Here is a 20231-nt window from a genome sequence, read left to right on the forward strand (position 1 = left end):
TTCTCTTCGTTTCAGATGGAGCCAAGAAACTCCGCTTAAATAAGGAGGACAACAAGGAGAAGAGTGGTCAGGATTTGTGCCAGCCAGCTGGTCAGAAAAGGAGTAGGTTGGCAGGGTGGGTGGCTGGCTGGGGAGGGAGCATCACAGCCACTCAGGTGGCTGCCACTGCTACCGGCGGTGGCTTGGATGCAGGTGCAAGGGGCCTGGCTCCGCGATGCCTTCCTGCTCAGTTGAAGGCTTTATTTCTGCCCTCAAACTAAGGCCAGTACACATGAGCGAGCAGCACACCCAGGCAATGGACAGTATTGGTTCCTGCCTCTGGCTGCCTCCGATTCCACACTTTGCCCCAGAGGAATGCAAATGACGCAAACAATCCCCCCCCCCCAAGAATGGAAACTTCTGGGGGCCATGATGTCTTTTGCAGAGAATTTGTGTTCGAACTCACGCAAAATTATGGCACCTAGGAGCTTCCACTGTTGGCGCGAAAAGCATTTCCAAGCCAACATTCCTCTCCATCAAAGGGAAAGAAATTGTGGCAGAGAGGAGACATATTTTGCAAGATGAGTATATCTACTGTGGCAGGGAGGAAGGGGGAAGCGGGTGAATGTTGCAGAGCCTCAGCAGTCACTCAAAAGGGTGAACTGCCATGGTGCTGCAACATTTGTGATTTTGGGACTTGTTCATAAACACTAGGGGGCACTTGTCGCATAACTTTGAACAAGTGTTAAGTAAATGTTTGCAATTCGGGGATTACCTGTATAAGAACATGGAAAATAGAGCAAATGTAGGGAACTGAAATGAAAAGAGAAAAAATATCTCTATACAGGTAGTTCTCATTTAACTACCACAATTAAAACTAGCAACACCATTACTAAATGGTGACCCAGATTGTTGGGGGCAATAAGCTGACTTTGTAATAATGCCGCTTGGGGGGGGGGAAAGCCCTAATAAGCAGGCATATACATAGAATGAAAGCTATTGCTAAGCACATTGATTTGTGCTTCTTAGATTGTAAGCCACACTGAGTCTTCGGAGAACGGCGGGATATAAATGGGATTAAAATATAAAAATATAAAATATAAATTATGAGGGTGTTAAGCAAACACCATGATGGACTTATGATCTCACTTCTTCTGCAGTTGTTAAGCAAATCACACATGGTCATAAAGTGAGACTGCAACTTGTGATTTTACTGCCAGCTCCACTGATTGTGCTTATCGGAAGGTGATTGTGAGGTACAAAAAATGGAAAGCACATGACTGTGGGTGCTGCGACAGTTGTAAACACCCACTGGTTGCAAAGCACCCAAATTTCAATCACATAATCACAGGAATGCTGCGATGATTGTAAATAAAAAGATGAGTCATAAAGTTAATTTTTAATTTGTCTTAACTTTAACTCACTAAGCAGAACAGTCATTAAACAAGCCTTACCCATATAAAAATTCAATTTTTAGCATGATAAAAAAACATCGCTAAACAGCCTGAATACATGTTTACAAATTCTTACCATGAAACTAAACAAATAGCTTACTTTTTTCCTGCACATAAAGATAACCTTCCATTGCAAATTGATTTGCTCTTTTGTGTTTTTGGGGATTTTGCTTGATTTTGTTCATGAGGTCTTCCACTTCTGATCTTGTTCCCTCAAAACGACTTCTTGTCTGCAAGAAAAGATTTTAAAACTTACAACAGAAAACCAAAAACAAGTGATTCTAGAAAAAAAAAATCAAACTAACAATCTCCTGGTATTTAATATCTCTTTGTCAATTGTATATGGCTATAAACATATTAAATACTATTTCCCAGATAACAGAAACATGGAAGATTACAACTCTTCCAAGGTGTTACTCTGGTTGCTGAAACTTACTAACTGGAGATGGTAGGAAACTATCTGGCTTTGTGTATGTTACCTTTTGTCTTAATTCCTGGAGATTGCATTTTAAAAATTTCATTTATATACCACTTCTATTATTTTTATAAATAACTCAATGTGGGGAACACTGTCAGAATCCATTTATATCACATTCATAAATGTATGTTTAAAACATTATCCCACCCCCTATGGATTCTGCCATCTCCTGAGGAAGGAGGAGCATATGTGGATTCAGCCTGCCTTAGGTTATTTCAAAGACCAAGGAAACCTTTTGAACTGGGGGGATCAAAAGGGAGGGTTAGAGAAGAAGGTATCTGGCTTGTGTTTTCTTTTAATTCTGGAGAGGAGGAAGGCAATAACCATAAAGATTCGAAGTTCTTTTTTTTCCCACGAAAGGGATGACACGAAGTAGAAGGATGGGGGCTGACCAAATGGGGTTGAGAGAAGGGGGGGTTGAACCGGGTACCCTTTATAAAATTTCAATTTGTAAAACAATACTAAGTCCTGTCTTGTATTCCCAAAACCAAGCATGTCCTAGTAAAGATTCCTTTTGGACTAGAACTGACTCCAAGAGTTTTTGTCTTCCTAAGACGTGGATTGGGGTGGGTACTGACACTAATATTACTTCCTCTTCCTATTTTCTCTACACTAACAACCTTGTGAGATGACTTGGGCTGAGAGAAAATGACTGGCCCAAGATTATCCAGCAAGCTTTCATACCTAATGAAGTTCATTTAAGTGGTTGTTTTTTTTGACAACATTTTTGGAATTGCTTTTCCTTTTCCTTTTTCCTTCATCCAACTAACTGAACTGAACTGAAGTTCATGAACTGAAGAAGCTTCTTGGATGAGAAGTGAAATGCTTTCAAAAAAACAAACAAGAAAGTCCAGTTCCCTTTCGGAAAAGCACTTTTGGGACAAGCATGACCTGGGTGAATGAAAATCTCCATAGACATTCAAAGTGGATGATATGCATTTTGAAGACATCATTGTGTCTAACCCACATACGAAAGCCTGTCCAATTGATAACAGTGTTACCCCTACTAATTCTTTCTGAATTTGATTATACAAATAATTAATAATTTACATTAACTTAACTTAAACATATAATACAATGAAATAAGACAATAGAAGACAATACAATATAATATATAAAAGTTATCTTAATATTTGAGTTTGCAATGACTAAGTGCTGTAGTTTTGATTTCATACAAAAGCATGAACATAAGCATCATCATTGCTTATGATACCACAATCTTCTATACAGAAAATTATTTTTTCACTTTATATTACAATTTCCAATTAATTTTATAACGATGTCCAATATATGGAACTATCAACAAAATTATTTTATATATATTTCAACTTATTTAAAAATAATGCAACGTACCTTTGTCTATTAAACATTAATGGAGAAAATAAATTCATTTTTATTTTCAATTGTTAAGTCACATACAAAATCTGCAGAAATATTCATTTGGTTACTGCATAAAGGCTTAACAAGTCATGTAGCATATTAGCCTGCAGATGGCATTACATTTCCATAGTTTTGTAGAATATCAACATGCATTACAAAAATACAAAACTGCAACAGCAGGGTCAGAGTTGCAGATGGACATATCCTACAATCAAAGGATGGCTTCACTTACATTCTGGATATTGATCTGCAGATCCATTTTGTAATGGTCAAAATCTTTGGCAAGTTCATAGCCTTGATGGTAGAAAGTGAACATGCCCTGAAAAAATGACAGGACCTAAAACACAGTAAGATTTCTTTTTAGCTTAGATGGCAAAGGAGTAATTTCTTTTTACTTTCCTCTTACCATTGTTTTAAATAAATTAGGTTCTACGTTTAGTGGGACTTTATGGCATAATACAGAATTTCACTGTGGAATAACAATCTGTAAATTCATAATTCACAGCGTTCATTGTGATTAAGTATAAATTCAGTAAAATAGCAAAAGGACATATACAGCACAAGGCAAAATGGTTATATTTGTTTTTAAATCAACTTTTACTTGTTTTCTATTGTAAAATTTATTTTCTTTCAGTTATGTTTTTAATATTCTACTTACAGGTTCCACAAACTCAAATTTCTTTCTTTCTTGTATCTCTTGCAGTTTACACACATATACAAGTAACAGTTCATAGAAATGTTTTCTGTTTTGCTCGATTTGGTTATCTGCCTGCATAAAAAATATAGTTTTGCTTTTTTTAAGATTCAGAGATTCTATACAGAAATATATTGTATCGAGTATCTCAATCTAACACAGAATCATTAACTGCACTAATTTAAATGTAATTATACACACCAAACTCTATGGTCAAAGGATTTCAGGTTAAAATTCTCCTCGTGTCTCAGAATTAATTCCAAGTGTTTATATAATAACTTTCTTTTAATAAATGTATTACAGTAAATGGGGGGGGGGGAAATTGACAAATTAACAGACAGGAAAGTTAGGCTTAAACTATTTTTGTTTTCCTCAATGAATTAGATCAAATAACTGTAAAGCATTAAAACAGCTTATTAAAAGAGGCACAATTTCCACCAAAAAAAGGGATTATCAGGAGATCTAAGCTCTCAGATTTCATTTTATTAAAATTAAAATGTATTTTAATGACTGACACATAAGCAAAACCAGCAATCTAATGTACTTGCATTTGGATTCTGTAAAATACATATATAATCTAAGCAATGGTAGGTGTCAGGTGCAAGAAACTAGTAACAGAAGTAGATTTCAAAGCACTAAAAGTTTATTTTATGCGACCTATACAAAAGAATCTGATCTGGTAACAGTCCAGCCAAATTGGCACCAGATAAGGGTTAATGGAATTCACGAGGCGGCTGGACTTAGATCTCTTCTGGGAAGTAATGACTCCAAACTGATGGTACATTTGACCCCAGCATGGGTTCTGCCTGGTCATCTTTTACATTAGGCACTTTACTGCAAATTAATTGTGTTTATTATGTATAAAACAAATAATATTTATCATTGATAAAAAGTCTCAGATTCTAGCTATTCATTCCCTGCTCACAAAACCAGAACAGAAAAATTGCTGTTACCAACTTATCTTCAAAAGAATTATTATTGCAAATGTTTACAACAGATAGAAGTTAGACAACGTAGTATAAATACCTCCAATATTTGTGCTTCTTTCTTTTTAGCTGACATATTTAAATGTTTCTCCAGCGAACTGTAGTTCTTTTCTGTTTCTTTATCAAACCTCTTTTTTTCTTCCTAAAACATTTTAAATGGAAAGATGAAAGAAATATTATATCATTTATACATGAAATACATATTATAAATTGTTTGGTTTTTGTCCTTTCTAACATCACAAATGTATTATTATAAATACATGTTTTTTGTAAAAATGAAGAATTTTAATTTACAATTTATAACAACGCGACTATATCCAATTTTGGTACACATTGTTTTTGTTCAATAAAATATAAAACACAACAGCACACACAGAAGATATACATTTTTTGAAATCACCTCATAGGCCTTAGTTAATCGCTGAAAGAGTCTTGGCAAGTTTGTAAACAGTTCTGAATGCGAAAATGCAGAGCTATGGTGGTGGAGTGGTTAGAATGCAGGCTAATTTTACCCACAGCCAGGGGTTTGATCCTGATGGCTCAAGGTTGACTCAAGGTCAGAAAAAGTGGGACCCAGATTGTTAGAGCCAATATGCTTAGTCTGCAAAACTGCTCAGAGAGTGTTGTTGTTGTGACTCAGGGCCAGCCTGTGGGTCCGACAGCCGGCTCCGATGTATCGGATGACTCAGATGAGGGGGAGGGAAACGAACCGGCTGATGATGGTTTGGAGGCTTTGCAGAGCCCTCAGCCGGGGACCTCTTCTCAGCTGCGTGAGCCCGAGAGTGCGGAGGAAGATGACCCACAGCTGGCCCTGTTCAAGGACGCCCGACGCAGGAGGCAGTCGAGCAGGAACAAACAAAGAAAGGCTGTGGGACTCCTCGGGAGGAGGCACAGGGAGACCACGCCCTGAGCTCTCTATAAAAGGAGTGTTTGGGGAGGGGCTGGTTGCTGAAAGCAACTTTTCCGCTTGAGAAGACAAGCTCTAGTGTTTTTGTTAACTGCGTAATTAAATCTTGGCAGATGCCTTTTAGCCTTGGACGCTCTCCAGTCTCTTCTTTCTGAATAGGGGTTTGCCTTACTACAAGGCCAGAAGAGGGCTGGTTCAGAACAGTTGTAAAGCACTGTGGAGCAGTATATAAGTCTAAGTGTTATTGCTATTGTTATATACGAGTATACAAAATCTTTAGTTAAATATTAACTGATCTTAATGCACATGTAAAGTACTGAAGAAACGATCATGTATTCCCTACTTAAGTTAAATTTTTATCATTTTACTTGCAAAACAAAACATAAAATGGAAAAGAAGCTATAAATACACAAGTTACTGACAAACCTTTACTGCTCCAAGTTGTTCTTTTCTGAATTTTTCCAGAGGCTTGATGAGAGTTTCAGTTACACTTAGGGCCTTTCAAGAAGAAGAAAATAAATACAAGTATACTTATGATTATTCTACAGTACGAAGAAAACATTATACTAACAGTGTTTTCCAAATGAAAATAGCATGTTTTTTTAAAAAATCCACATTAACTTCTATTAATAAACTATCACTGTCACAAGAAAAACAGTATACAAATGAAAATAGCATGTTTTTTTTTAAAAAAATCACATTAATTTCTATTAATAAACTATCACTGTCACAAGAAAAACAGTATACAAGTATGTAAATTATTCTATTAACTGTAATTTTTTCTCTCCTGGAAATATAACAGACTTCAAATAGCTTTGGCTAGAATATACATTCCTATGTTTTAATAACTTTTTTTAGACAATAATGTTTTTAGAGTATATATCCAAGTGCATCAGAATATATTTTGCTTATTTAATTATAACGAAGCACAACTTCTTTGTAGCCACACCTCTGGAATGACATTTCCTTCAAGATCCAGATGGTCCCCACTCTTTAGAAGAGCCACAAGACCTGGCTTTTCATCCAAGTCTTTGTTTCATGCAGTTGCCATCTTGTATCTCTATCTTTTATGTATTATTAATTTATAGTAATTCATTGCTTGATCGTTGTGAGGCACCAAAGTTATTAAGCTAGATGGCATACAAGTTTAATAAATTATGGTTGGTCACACAATCAGCCAGATGTTTAGACTGAACTGACATTTTTATTCATCTACGGAGTCCTTCCCAAGAACCTGGGATAGGCAGATGGTGTTAAAAGTATTGCCATAGGATGTAAGCTGTTCCAAATATAGATGCCTTTTGCAGTTGAGTGATGGTGATTCTGTCAATACTGAAAGTGTTCAAGTGGTGTTCCAGATGAGATTGTAGCCAAGGCATCTAGCACTATTGGTACTATATTTGCTTTCTTTTAACACAGTCACTCTTCTGCTATTGGTAGGTCTTTGTATTTTGTATCTTCTGTTCTATTCTGCTATTCCACTGCAACATCCACTATCCAGACTTTTATTGCCTGTCTTATTGACATTTGTTACGTTTGGGGGTGTGTGTGTGATGATGATGATGATAAAGATTAGGCAAAAACTTTCCTCTCTATAGTTAAACATAGAAAGCCTTGCTCACACCTAGAGAGCTATGTAAGATTTAATGAATGAAAGTAAACATTCACATTGTTGAGGTAGATTTTATTATTGTCTAAAGGATTCTGTAGCACTTGGAAATAGATTTAGGGTTTCTGCTTTGAATATGGACCTTGCCCAAGTTTTTTTAAAACTGGTTATACTGTAGATTTCTTTCTAAATGTTTTGTAGGAAGATTATTGTCACAATTCTATGTCGGTCTAAAAAGAAAAGTGTGTCTCAAGTTTAGCTCATCTCAATGACCAAACAAAAATAGCCAAGATTTGGTGGGAGGGGAAGGTTACAACACATATAAGTACTGCCACTACTTTCTTCTTTTCCCAAAAAATTCTGTTAGTCATCAGCCTGGTCCTGCTTAGTTTGTCTGAGAAATGCCAAATGCTGAGAGTAAGAAGCAAATGTTTTGCATGTGGATTACTTTTATCTAAATCCGTATGGCAGCAATTATACCTTCCCAGTTGCTTGGAATATTACAAAATGAAAACTGGAGAGAAAGGATTCCTCCATATAATTTATCAAGCAATTCGTGATCTTACAAAAGTTCATATTTGCTTTGGAAGAGTTTAGCTCAAAACAAAATTTCTTCCTTAGTTCCAAGATGTGTATAAAAATACTTTCCAAGCATTTGGGTGTATATGTTTGCATAAGAGAGACATCTTTCTCAGGAATCACACATCAAGAATTCTATCAGCTTTGGACTGAAAGAAACTCCCACTGAATCACCTGTCATCTTACTAAAATTTATTTTAAATGTTGCAGTAAACTGCTAAAAATATTGTCACTAATTAGAAAATGCATAATGAACTTCTGATCTGCACTTTCTGTATATTCTCAAAAGAAAAAATTGGTAGATCAGTTAGGTTAGTTTAGGAGGACACCAATTTAATTTAATTAGGTTAAATTAAAAGATTTTCTTCAAGAAGTTCAAATGGATATATAAGAAACTTTTGGAGTTTGAAAAATAATGAGAAATATGCAGATGACATTCCTGACAGATTACATACTGCTATATTTTATTAAACAGAAACAAAATTAGAATGCAATCACACTTTTGCATGTGACATTTTAAAAAAGAACTCACCATTATTTCTCTTTGTTCTTCTAAATTTTTCAGAAAGTTAGAGAATTCATGAAGGGATGCATCTGTAACATGAATAAATATAAACATATATATAAATAAATATCAGACACTATGTAGCAAATAAAATATAAAAAGTTAAAATTTTAGATTTATATATACACTCAACTTACAACCATAATGAAGCCTGGATTTTCTGATATAAGTCATGACATTCATAAGTCAATGCACCAAGTGTCTAGACCTGATTTTATTACTTCTTTTGCAGTGATTATTAAGCAAATGCCAAGGTCATTAAGCAAATCTCATAGTTGTTAAGCAAATGCCATGGTTGTTAAACAAATCCATATGTTTCTATGGATGTTTTTTTGCTGGAAATCAGCTAAGACCAGAAATTAACCAAAAAACATTGTAAATCATGATTATGTGACCACTCTGTGTTTGTGTCCATTGGAACTCTGGAACCAGGTTATAAATACGTTTTGGGAGATCCATTTCAAAAGGCTGCTAAGCGATTGGTTATTAAACAAGGGTGACTTGTATTAATTTTCTTATACTGACATACCTATGCATCTTTCATCATCTGTTTCAGCCTCACCAATACATTCAAACCTGAAATCCCTCAGTGAACGAGCAAACTTTCTTTGGGCAGCTGAAAGATCTAAAAGGAAAAAAGAAAGAAAATGAGTGATAGCACTTTTCGATTCAATAAAAGAATCTGAATATATAATTAAGGTACAACAAAAAAATCTAATTTTGACTCTTCGTTATTTAAAGGATTTTCTATGGTACTGAATAAATAAATTTATGGTATTATAATCTTGTATATAAGTGTGAGAGGGAAAAAGTAAATGAGAGAAAAACGTTTAGCATTGTTATTTACTATCCATTAACTTTTGCAGTTCTCTGGACATAATAAAGACCTTAATTTATACTTAAGATGTATATTCGATAATCCATGTAAGTTACATCAGGACATAAATGAAACAGAAATTTTAGATGTGATAAAGTTTATGTGATTGTATATGAATTAGAGAGCAAATGTGGTGAAGAGGTCAAGTCATCAGGCAAGAAACCAGAAGACCATGAATTCTAGTCCCACCTTAGGCACAAAGCCAGCCGGAGGACCTTGGATTAGTCACTTTCTCTTAGACTTAGGAAGTAGGCAATGCACTTCTGAAAAACCTTGTCAAGAAAACTGCAAGGACTTGTCAAGGCAATCTCTGAGAATTGAACATGACTGAATGGGAAAAATGCATTAATAAAATACCTTTAAAAATCCCTTCTATTGACTAAAAGCATCATTTGTAATTATCTGGTGATACTATGAATTCAGTATGGCTATATTAAGAACTTGTGCATTACTTCCCCCATAAATTGTTCTCTGGCTCAGAATCACATGTATTTAATATTCACAATTCATCAGAGGTCAGCTGCTCAGAAGGCACACACATCAAGTGAAACTATATGAAGTATCCTTAAGTAAGTATATCCCATAGTTTATGTACAAACCACAGCTGTGTTAAATGCTATTTGAGAATCAATATTTCTTTTAAATGGTGGGGCTAGAGAATGAATATTTCTCTCTATGTAAGGGGTTCCCAACCAGGGGTGCGAGATGATATTCCAGGAGGTGCAAAAACTTGGGGTTTTCAAAATTATAGTGTATATGCATAATTCGTTGCTGTTATTTTAAACTTCTGTAAGGGGTGCGAGAATATATCAGAAGCGTTCTAGAGGGGCGGGGTATAGAAAAGGTTGGGAACCACTGCTCTATGTAGTGGCTTGCTCTGTCAATGTTGGTGGGAGTGGTCTTGGTGGTTTCTTGACTCCAATCAAAGGACCACCACGACCACCCCCACTAATACTGGTAGGCAGGACTACTAGTATATAGAATGAGAACAATCTCCACTTCCTTCTAGCATTGATAATGTTATCTAGTTTTGTAATTAAACATATGCAAGAAAACAACCAAGTTCCAAGAACACCAAGGTCCCACAGTTCAACCTTGAGCAATAAATATTCTCTTCTGTCGATAGCACCTAACAACTATATTTGTAGTAATCACAGTAGATTAGGCACTGAGTCTTATGATACTTTATTAAAAAAATGCAGCCAGTTGCAGCTGCCAGGTGAAAGCTGCAACAGCCATATAACACTAGTGGGTTTGTGGGTGCTGCATTGGTTTATAGTAAAGCTTTTGGTGCAAATCAGAAAATCCCCAAGAACACCTGAGGATTGCCTCTTCCATACAGAACCAATCTCTGTTCCACCATCATTGTAAGGCAGGAAGTTAAAGGTGCCTCACAAATGTCAGGTGAGAAGGCAGGTCAGCACTAGAGGTTTTCATTGGCAGCCCCCTCCTTTGGAACAGCCTTGAAAAGGTCATGGAACTAGGGCAGAAGTCCCCAACCTTTTGGGCACCAGGGACTGGTTCCGTGGAGAGAGGGTTTTCCACAGACCAAAGGGTGCATGGTTTTGTGTGCTGCCTGCATCTCGCGGATAGGTCTTTGGTTGTTTGTGCAGACCGGTTGCTGGCATGCCGCGGCCTGGTACTGGTCCAGGGACCGGGGTTGGGGACCCCTGAACTAGTGCTTTAAGGTGTAATTACTGCTGCTACCTAAATTGGAGCAATAATCAATGTTTATGTGCTATTATTTTTTGGTTGTTGCTTAATTTGCTATTTTCATCCACATTTAAATTATTGAAAATCAATATGCTTTAGCAGTGTACATTGTTTTTAAATTTATCTAGCTGTCCACCTCACACATGTGACACTCAGCTAACAAAGTTAAAATACAAAATGCAATATAAAAGAAAAACCACGATTATACAACAAAAAACATTAAATCATACTAAAGCAATAAAAATTACTAAAAACATAAAAATATAATCTATGAGAATATAATCCAATTTACTAACAATATAACCATTTGGCAGGCTCTACACAACCCCTACCAGATATTTATAACAAATACAGTTAATAAAAACAAATTGATTTTTATGCAAGGAATATGACATTTAATTCTTTTGTTTACACATGCACAGATACATGCACACATACAAGCATCCTAATGCCGTGTTCTGAATTAACAGGGCAACTGAAATTATCTTGCCTTTTAAATATTGTTGTTTGAACCATTATATAACTGTCAAAAAGATTATATGTAGGAAGATATATTAACATATACAAGCTGTGCCAAGTGTCTTATGTAATTTAATAGAATGTTTAAATTATAGTTGAACTTGCTAAAACACTGTATCTCAATAAGCAGATTTTTTTCCATAAAAGGCAAGATTCCTAAGATTCTGCCACATTATTATACCACACAGGCTTAAATTCCATGCTGCCATGGCAATCACACCCATACAGATTTTTTTGCTTACTTAAAACAATTGATGTTTATTATAATTGGAGCTCATGAAATTCAAATTCCATAAAGGAAATAGTGTAAAATATTGCACATTTTTAACATGAATATTTCTTTCTCTCATTATAGAATTTTTAACTACTATTGTGCATGTAAATAACAAGATGGAATAAGATCTATAAGCAAAACAGCTAAATATTTGTTAGAGAAAAAAATAGTTTCTGAAGTGCAACAAGTTTCACAGCAACTATTTAGATCAGAGGTCCCCAACCTTTTGGGCACCAGGGACTGATTCCATGGAGAGAGGTTTTTCTGCAGACCAGAGGGGGCGTGGTTTTGTGTGCTGCCTGCATCCCGCGGATGGGGCTTTGCTTGTTTGTGCGGACCAGTTGCTGTCATGCTGTGGCCCAGTACCGGTTCATGGACCGGGGGTTGGGGACCTGATTTAGATCAGTTCAAGAGCTCCACTCAAGGACAGTCCTCACATCGTGATGAAATCTTTTCCATTGTTGAGTAGAAATTAGATTTATATTTTTCCTTCTAATCAACCATAATGTACTATATAATTTCACCTAATTCTTGTACCAACTTCTAGAAAAATTGGAGCAATTTTGTACCATTTTCAATATGGTACATGCAGTCTTCTCTTCTCCAGGTTAAATATTGCCTTCAACCATTCTTCCTCAGTGTCTTTTTTCCAGACTCCCAATCATTCTAATTTTTCAATAAGACAGGAAACCTTTTCTTTAGGAAAAAAAAAGTACTTTCAAAAATCTCTTGCTCTAATGCAAGGGTAGGCCGCCTAGCACTAATGGTAATACCTTTTTTGAAACAATACAGTAGTGACTAAAATGGCCCTTTCACTTTTTAAAAAAAATCTTTTCAATCTAGCCCACTGAAGTGGGCTTTTTTCTTGGTACTTTTCCTTTATGTAAGACACGTCAAACTCGCGACATCATGTGACATCGCACAATGTATCGGAGCTTTTTCCCCACTGCCGTCAGTGGGTGGGCGCAGTTTCCTGGTGACGTGTCCAGCCCGCGGGCCGGCAGTTTGACACCCCTGCTTTATGTACTAGCCAGATCAAATCTTTCTTAGCTTTTCAAAATCAACAAAGTTAGCTGCCTCTTCTGTTGTAGATTAAAATTATCTTGAGTTCTATTGTAGGTAACTATTTGGTGACATTCATACAGTTTTCTTGGCATGGTATATAGAAGTACTTTGTTATTATGATTTCTATATTTTGAGTCTTTCCTAGAGTTGTTTATTCAAGTACAAACTAGCTCAAACCAGTTTAGCATCTGAAATCAAATAAAGCTGGCCAGACTACTGCCACAGGCGGAGAACTAAGAACTGGAATAATTATATATCCTAACTAAGTATGCCTTTTTAAAAAAACTGTCCCTAAAACATGTAGAGAGCAACAATGAGATTATACCACATGTAAAATATTTGGCATTACCAATGAAACTAGAAGAAGCCACTTCTAATGATGGACATGTTTACATTCTACGGGCGTTAAGTCAAATCATTTCCTCCTAGAAGTTATTTTGAGGCTTATAAGAAATCTGTGATCTACCAATGAAACCAGAAGTTAAGTTCCCAATTTATTTATTATATTTATATACTAGTTTTAGTATAATACCATACAATGGCTTTATTTGCACCAATCAATTTACAAAATCTATATGGCATCACGGCAACAATATTTAGGTAGGGAATGTCAAACCCTGTTTTTTTATGCTTTTTCTTCATTTGAAACACATCCCAATATGCTATTACCTTATGTGGCATTTACCTTCTATGTGGTCAATAAAAGTTTTAGTAGAGGATTAGGGGCAGAAATGCCAGTGAGAAAGAGACAAACATTATTTAATATCATATATTTCTGTATTACTGCCTCAGCTAAAAAAGTATTTTTAAAATAAGCCTTAAGCACTGGAGTATCTAAACATGAGTCTCTCATATAACAAAAAGTTAACAGTTTCATAGGACCTACATAGACGAAGATACAGCAACTTTTTTTTAGTATTTCTGCTGCATGTAGCTTTTGAGTTTTACTTACAAGTATCACATATTACACATATATATTTATTATGTTTCTGTCTTATCTTTTTAGATTTTTGATGGCTGATTACGTACTATCAAGACAGTACATAGAGACTGCATAGAGAGATTTTCTCCATGATGATCAGTCCCTACCTGGTCCTTCATGTCTTCTCACATTATACATATCAACGATGTAATTGAATTCATTCACCTTGCTACTGATTCTCCTTTTTCCCTCCACTTTTTCCAGTATTATAAATTTCTCTAGCAAGCTTTTTGCTTAGTGTGTCCAAATTTTAATCATTGTTGAAAATATTTTATTTACATTAACATGTTTTTATTTATTTGTTTTTTACCATCAACAGTTCACTTGGAAGTGCCAGGTACAAAATGGACAGGTAAGTCAGTAATATCTAATGATTCAACACTTAGTTCTGTAGTCTGCCATATAATTACCAATTTTTTTTTAAAAAAAAAGCTTATAATTTAAAACTTATAGCAGGACAAATATAATCCAAGGCTCATGGTTTTAGAAAAGGAAATATCCTCTGATCAAGGCTTTCAAGACTGCTTAAAGACCTTTTTTCCAAACTGGCTTTTAATAAATATACCGGTAGTTATATTAAATAGTGTAAATGTGATCTTTATAACGATCAACGAAGGTATCGTATTTTGATGAGTTTATGGTTTAAATTTACATTAACCACCTTGAGCCATCTTGGAGAGGTAGTACAGAAATAAAAAAGATAGCTATCAATAAAAATGTTTTATTTATAAAATGTTTTCTGTTATTAAGTAATAATAATAGGTCAGCATAATTATCATTTAAAAAACCTCTTTGCATATGAAGTTCTTAATGGGGTATATCTTAGAAGACCATCCTCTGGTACCTATCTAGCTCTTCTCAGCTTGCATACACAATTTTAATAAGTCATTCTTATTTAAACTTAACATTATGCTAGCATATACAAGCACTTCTGCAGACAATTTGGGTCAAAAATATTAATGGCATTTTATGTCAAAAGCAGTAACTGAAGTTTAGTGAGATACGTGTTTGGGGAATGTAGCCTCAATATTGATGTAATCTACGTTAATTCAATTATCCAAGTCATTATAGGACCAGCCATATTTAATATTAACTGCAGCTACTGAACATCTTCAAAGGCAGACAAAAACAGTACACTAATACTACCAAGTTTGTTTTTGTATAACTAAACCAGCTTAAGGTTCAAATGTGCACCAATATTAGCCATAGTTAATACTACATAAATTCCACATCTTTGACATTGAGTTGTATTCGAACAACTAAAAACTACAACGAGCTCGTTCACCTAATTCTGGAAGTTGTTATTAAATGTTTTGCTGAAAAAATTGGAAAAGACAAACCAAATGAGAAATATAGTCCATAATTATATTTATATGTAAGAGAGAATAGTTATAGGTGCCAATAACACAGTATACAAGAGAAGTCTCCAACAGTAAAAAGTGGAAAATAAACATCTGAGACTGTCTTTCGACTCAAAACTGCTGACCTGAGTTTTCCTTCCTTATGGATTGTGCTCCTGGGACTTTACTAGAGCAAAGGACATCAGTTGTACTTCAGGAAAACAAGAGAAACACTGAAGATGCAGAATGGATATTGGTGAGAGAGAGAAAAGAGAGCGCATTGGAAAACCAAAATACAATCATGCATGAAAGATGTGAGATGAAAATAGATGGTGGAGGGAGTCAAAAGCCTCAGAAGCTACTGCAGCTGAGAAAGTAGTAGCAGAACCTTATACCCACAAGAAATCTTTCACAGATGCAGCTCAGCTACAGCCAGCTAGCAGCAACTAATTGTTTTCCCTTTCCTATAAACTGATATGGCCTGAGAATCAGAGAAACAACTCAGAAAAGGGAGCAATTGCCAGGCTACTTCTAATTCCAGCAGCACCTAATGAGGTTTAAGGGCTGGAAGGCAGGGTGTAAGGTAGGGATAAGTATAAAGTAAAAGAACATGTGTAAAAGGAACACATTTTCCCAGTCATTAAAGGTCAGAGATAGAGTCAGAAAAGTGTACATTTTGTATAAAAAATCAACTTTGTATAAATATCAAAGGAAAGTATTCAATGTTCTGGTCTGTGGTATATGCTATTACTTCTCATATGGGTCTTTTGTCATTTTAAGTTGATGCGTATACCGATTTATTTGTTCAGTTTATATAACCACTCATCTCATATATGTGACTCACAAAGTTAAAACACACACAAAATACACAAGATAACCAAAATGATACAGAATCTATGAAAACACATTAAAACTATTAAAACCCTGATCTGTGCAAGTAAAATCTAATTAATTATCAATAAAACCATTCAGCAGGCTCCCTACTATCATTACCAGATTCCTAGGTAAGATGGCAAAACCAAATCTTTAGGCCCTTCTTTAGATGCCAATCTAAATTCCTAGGAAATGAGGTGCAAAGAGCGGGTAACAGAGAAGTCTCTCATTCTTCTTGGGTTCCATCAGATAAACATTCCATATTAGATGTACCACGCTTCTCCAGCCACACCTGATCGGGTGGGTAGATGTAACTGGTCCCTCAATTCAAATATTTTTAAAAGCTTAATTATTTCTCCCGTAATTTGATTAAAATATGTGTTGACTACTTTATACATTTTTGGTTACTTTTCATATATTTGTCTACAAAGGAATGTAATTATTATTTCAGAAAATATAACAAAACATATAGATCTCACATTATTTTCCTTCTAAATGAATAGACTATATGAAAGCCATAATTAACTTTAAACACACATTAAGAATTTGCTGCCAAAAACAGATTGCTGTAAACATGTTTTCTCAAGTCACATTTTAGCAAGTACTCAGCCCTGTTATATCGTCTTTATTCTATCTGTGGAGTCACAATTTTCTATTACCGGTAAGTATTCTGAGAGGAAAAAAGCTAAGTGCTCTGTGGTTCAGGTAAAGAGAACAGAAGGTGTAAGAATGGGAATGTTTTAAAGTGCTTGTTCAGAAATTGAGAATCATTTTATTACTGCCTGCCTGCTAAGTAATTTCTCTACTGTTTTCAAATTATTTCCTATAATGTCAATAATACATACATGTTGTGTGTGTGTGCATGTGTATATGTTATAGATATGCTGTTATACTGTTGAGTTTTCAGCATGCCAAATACAAAATATATGTTACTTCATTTTTTTGTAGTTAAAAGCAAATGTAGAACATTTTCATTATGCAAACATGTGCATTTATGAAGAAGCTTAAAGCTTAGTGGTCCCAGAACTGTATTTCCACTACAAGTAGTCTTCAACTCCCAACCACAATTGACCACAAGATTTCCTTCACTAAACAAGACAATTAAATGAGTTTTGCCCCTTTTTATGACCTTTCTTGGCAGTGAATCTTTGCTTATCAGAAGGTCCCAAAAGGATGCCAATTGCCAAATATCCAAATGTCAATCATATGACCACAGGGATGCTGCAACAGTTGTTAAGTGTGAAAATTGGTCATACATCATTTTTTTCAGTTCCATTCTAACTTTAGTCACTAAATGAATGGTTTTAAGTCGAGAACTACCTGTATATTGTGTTACTTAAGCTATACTGAAGTGAATGAATTACATCTGATTCATTATCTTATCATTTTTGTCTGTAGACTGAATAGTAAGTAATATTTTACCATATTGCCTGCTTTTATTACCTTAAGTTAGCTTTGAAAAAGGTATGGGAGCTATACCTTTGCTTTGGTGGAAACTTTAAAAATATTTTACCTTCTTTTGTGAGAATCTATCCAACTCAAAACATTTTAATGAAACAAGCTGAGTTAATATATAAGATTTTTCACTCAAAATTATGTAAGATTATATGTGAAAACATATCATTACTATGTATGTTTTTCAACAACATAGTAAATACACAATTAAAATATGGCTAAAGTAACTGCTTTAGTTGAACTCTCAAGGACCTATTAGAAATATATGTACAGCAATCTGCAACTTCTGTGTTCCTTAATAGGGCTCCACCTTGATATAAGTTATGATACTTCTCACAAAAGAGTTGGGTGTCTTCAAAGGCTGCCTGGGAAAACACCCAGAAAAGAAAGAGGATGCCAACCTCCTCATCTAAAGCTAAAAATTGAGCTGAATAAAACTTGTTCTATAGGAATGCTAAAAGAGAACAAAGAATGCTGTAATTGTAGATTGTTATAATCCAGTTAATTATAGCCTATCAAATTCACAATGTAGTTGCTACATTTTTCTCAAATTGCACAAATGATACAGTTAAAGCAAAACATATTATCAATTCAAATCATTACTTAGCAAGCTTCTGGTTCATCAAGGGCAATATTTTGATTCTTCTTTCAAGTATTATAATTATTTGTGATCAAAAGTTATGGAGCGGCTGTAAGTAGGGAGATAATAAGGACACCTTTGAACTTCTTTACCCCTAAAAAGAGAACTGTCATAAAACAAAATAATATGCTTTAGTTCACGGGTGTCAAACTCGCGTCACATGATGTGTCGCGACGTATCATGACTCTTTTTGCATTGCTGGCAATGGGGTGGGCGCGGCTTCGGTATGATGAAACCGGCCTGTAGGCTAGCAGTTTGACACCCCTGCTTTAGTTGCTTGATCTTCCAATTAGATTTGGTGTCAGTAATCAATAAATAGAACATTTCAAGGCAGATTACTTTCCCTTATTTTGCAGGCTAGTAAATTTTATTTAGCAAGTATTATTTACATATTTATTTACTGGATTTATATCCCTCCAACTCCATGAGATACAATAAACTTAAAAACCTCCATATTGTAACACAATTTTAAGAATGGTAAAACATATGCAATAGATCTAAAATCAGCATCCACAATATCAAAACATTCTCGGTAAAAAGAAACACACATCAAACTATGTTACAATAATTTATAATATACTTCTAAATTGACCAAAATAATAATCACTGCACCTACCATACTTATTAACGTAAAGAAAACCCTATGATAAAATCAACCAATCCCAGCAAAATTATGTCAACTACCAAAGGTTCTCTGAAACTATCCAATTTTTAATGTTCACTTTGGATGGACATTATACTAAAGTCAATCTGATATTCAAAGGAAAGCTATTTTATAAAACCATTACAGAAAAAAATCTTTTGGTTTCCCTTTGTTGTTTGCTAAAATGTGGGATACTCAAGCTTTTTTACCATGAGAAATATAACATATGGGTTGGTTCTAGCTGAGGATGGCTGGCGATAGCCTGAGGCTAAGACATAAAGAGCTCTATAGGTCAAAACCAGAATTCCAAATTGCACTTGGAAGCCTATTAGCAAGACCTAAACACAGATATAAAGTGCTTCTGGTGGTTGACTCTGTCATCACATGGATATTGTGTCACATTTTCTACCAATTATAACTTCAGGTGGTCTTTAGAACAGCAGTATTCTGATTGTGTGATCATGAAGTCATGAGTTTCTATTGCAAAAGTTTCAGTCTAGCCACAACTGAAGCACCAGCCAAATTTGGGCAAACAGTGCTTAGCCACAGCCTATACTTGCCTATCCAGTGGTAGTCATGAACTAAGGAGGATCTCAGAACCTCTTCCTTTGGGGTAGCCTTTCTCCTTCAAGACAACCAGAAGCTGCCCCTGAATGTTGCTCAATGTTGCTCAAGTCCAACTTCATCTTGTTTTTTCCTATTCAGATCCTGAAAGCCTGCAGGCAGTGGGACAAGATTTCCATAGCTCTGCTAATTTGGCTTAGGATCACACTGCAGATCTGGATATTGCTAGCATACTGTTGATACCAACCCATACCAAAGATTATCTCTCCCATTCATTAGTTGTTAAATAACAGGATAACGCTGACACACACAGGTAGTCAAAAGCCAATGTCTTCTCAATTATGATTAGGAATTAAAACTGCCCATAAAGGAAGGCATTGAAACCTAAAAACAGTGGTTTCTTTTAACAATACAGTATGTGAAATATATAACCATTCATAACTAAATCATCACTTTGCACAGAATGCTGTGGCACAGGTAGTTATGAGCATAGCTTATTATGTCCATGTAATGCTACTACTCCACAAACTGCAATGGCTCCCAATAGGCTTCCTGATATAATTCAAGGTACTTGTAGAAGTTGACCAGGATGAGCCAAAGAGAGTGGTCAAGTGCATCATCTGTCTTGAGTTTCTTTCTGTCCACAAAAGATCTA

At 35.2% G+C, this 20231-nt stretch overlaps 1 protein-coding gene across 1 annotated transcript in view; it reads right to left on the reverse strand.

Annotated features, from left to right (window-relative positions):
* Positions 1 to 20231, reverse strand: part of ARHGAP10 (Rho GTPase activating protein 10) — a 135666-nt gene that overhangs the window by 101196 nt on the left and 14239 nt on the right. The window contains exons 2-8 of the mRNA XM_081332599.1: positions 9161 to 9256; positions 8599 to 8660; positions 6305 to 6376; positions 5012 to 5113; positions 3950 to 4060; positions 3524 to 3628; positions 1534 to 1663 (exon numbers count right to left, since the gene is read on the reverse strand). Coding sequence (XP_081188725.1) covers positions 1534 to 1663; positions 3524 to 3628; positions 3950 to 4060; positions 5012 to 5113; positions 6305 to 6376; positions 8599 to 8660; positions 9161 to 9256 — 678 coding nt within the window. The remainder of the gene's footprint in view (positions 1 to 1533; positions 1664 to 3523; positions 3629 to 3949; positions 4061 to 5011; positions 5114 to 6304; positions 6377 to 8598; positions 8661 to 9160; positions 9257 to 20231) is intronic.

Source organism: Vipera berus (assembly GCF_964194415.1).
Source record: "Vipera berus genome assembly, chromosome: 7".
In the NCBI taxonomy this organism is placed as follows: domain Eukaryota; kingdom Metazoa; phylum Chordata; class Lepidosauria; order Squamata; family Viperidae; genus Vipera; species Vipera berus.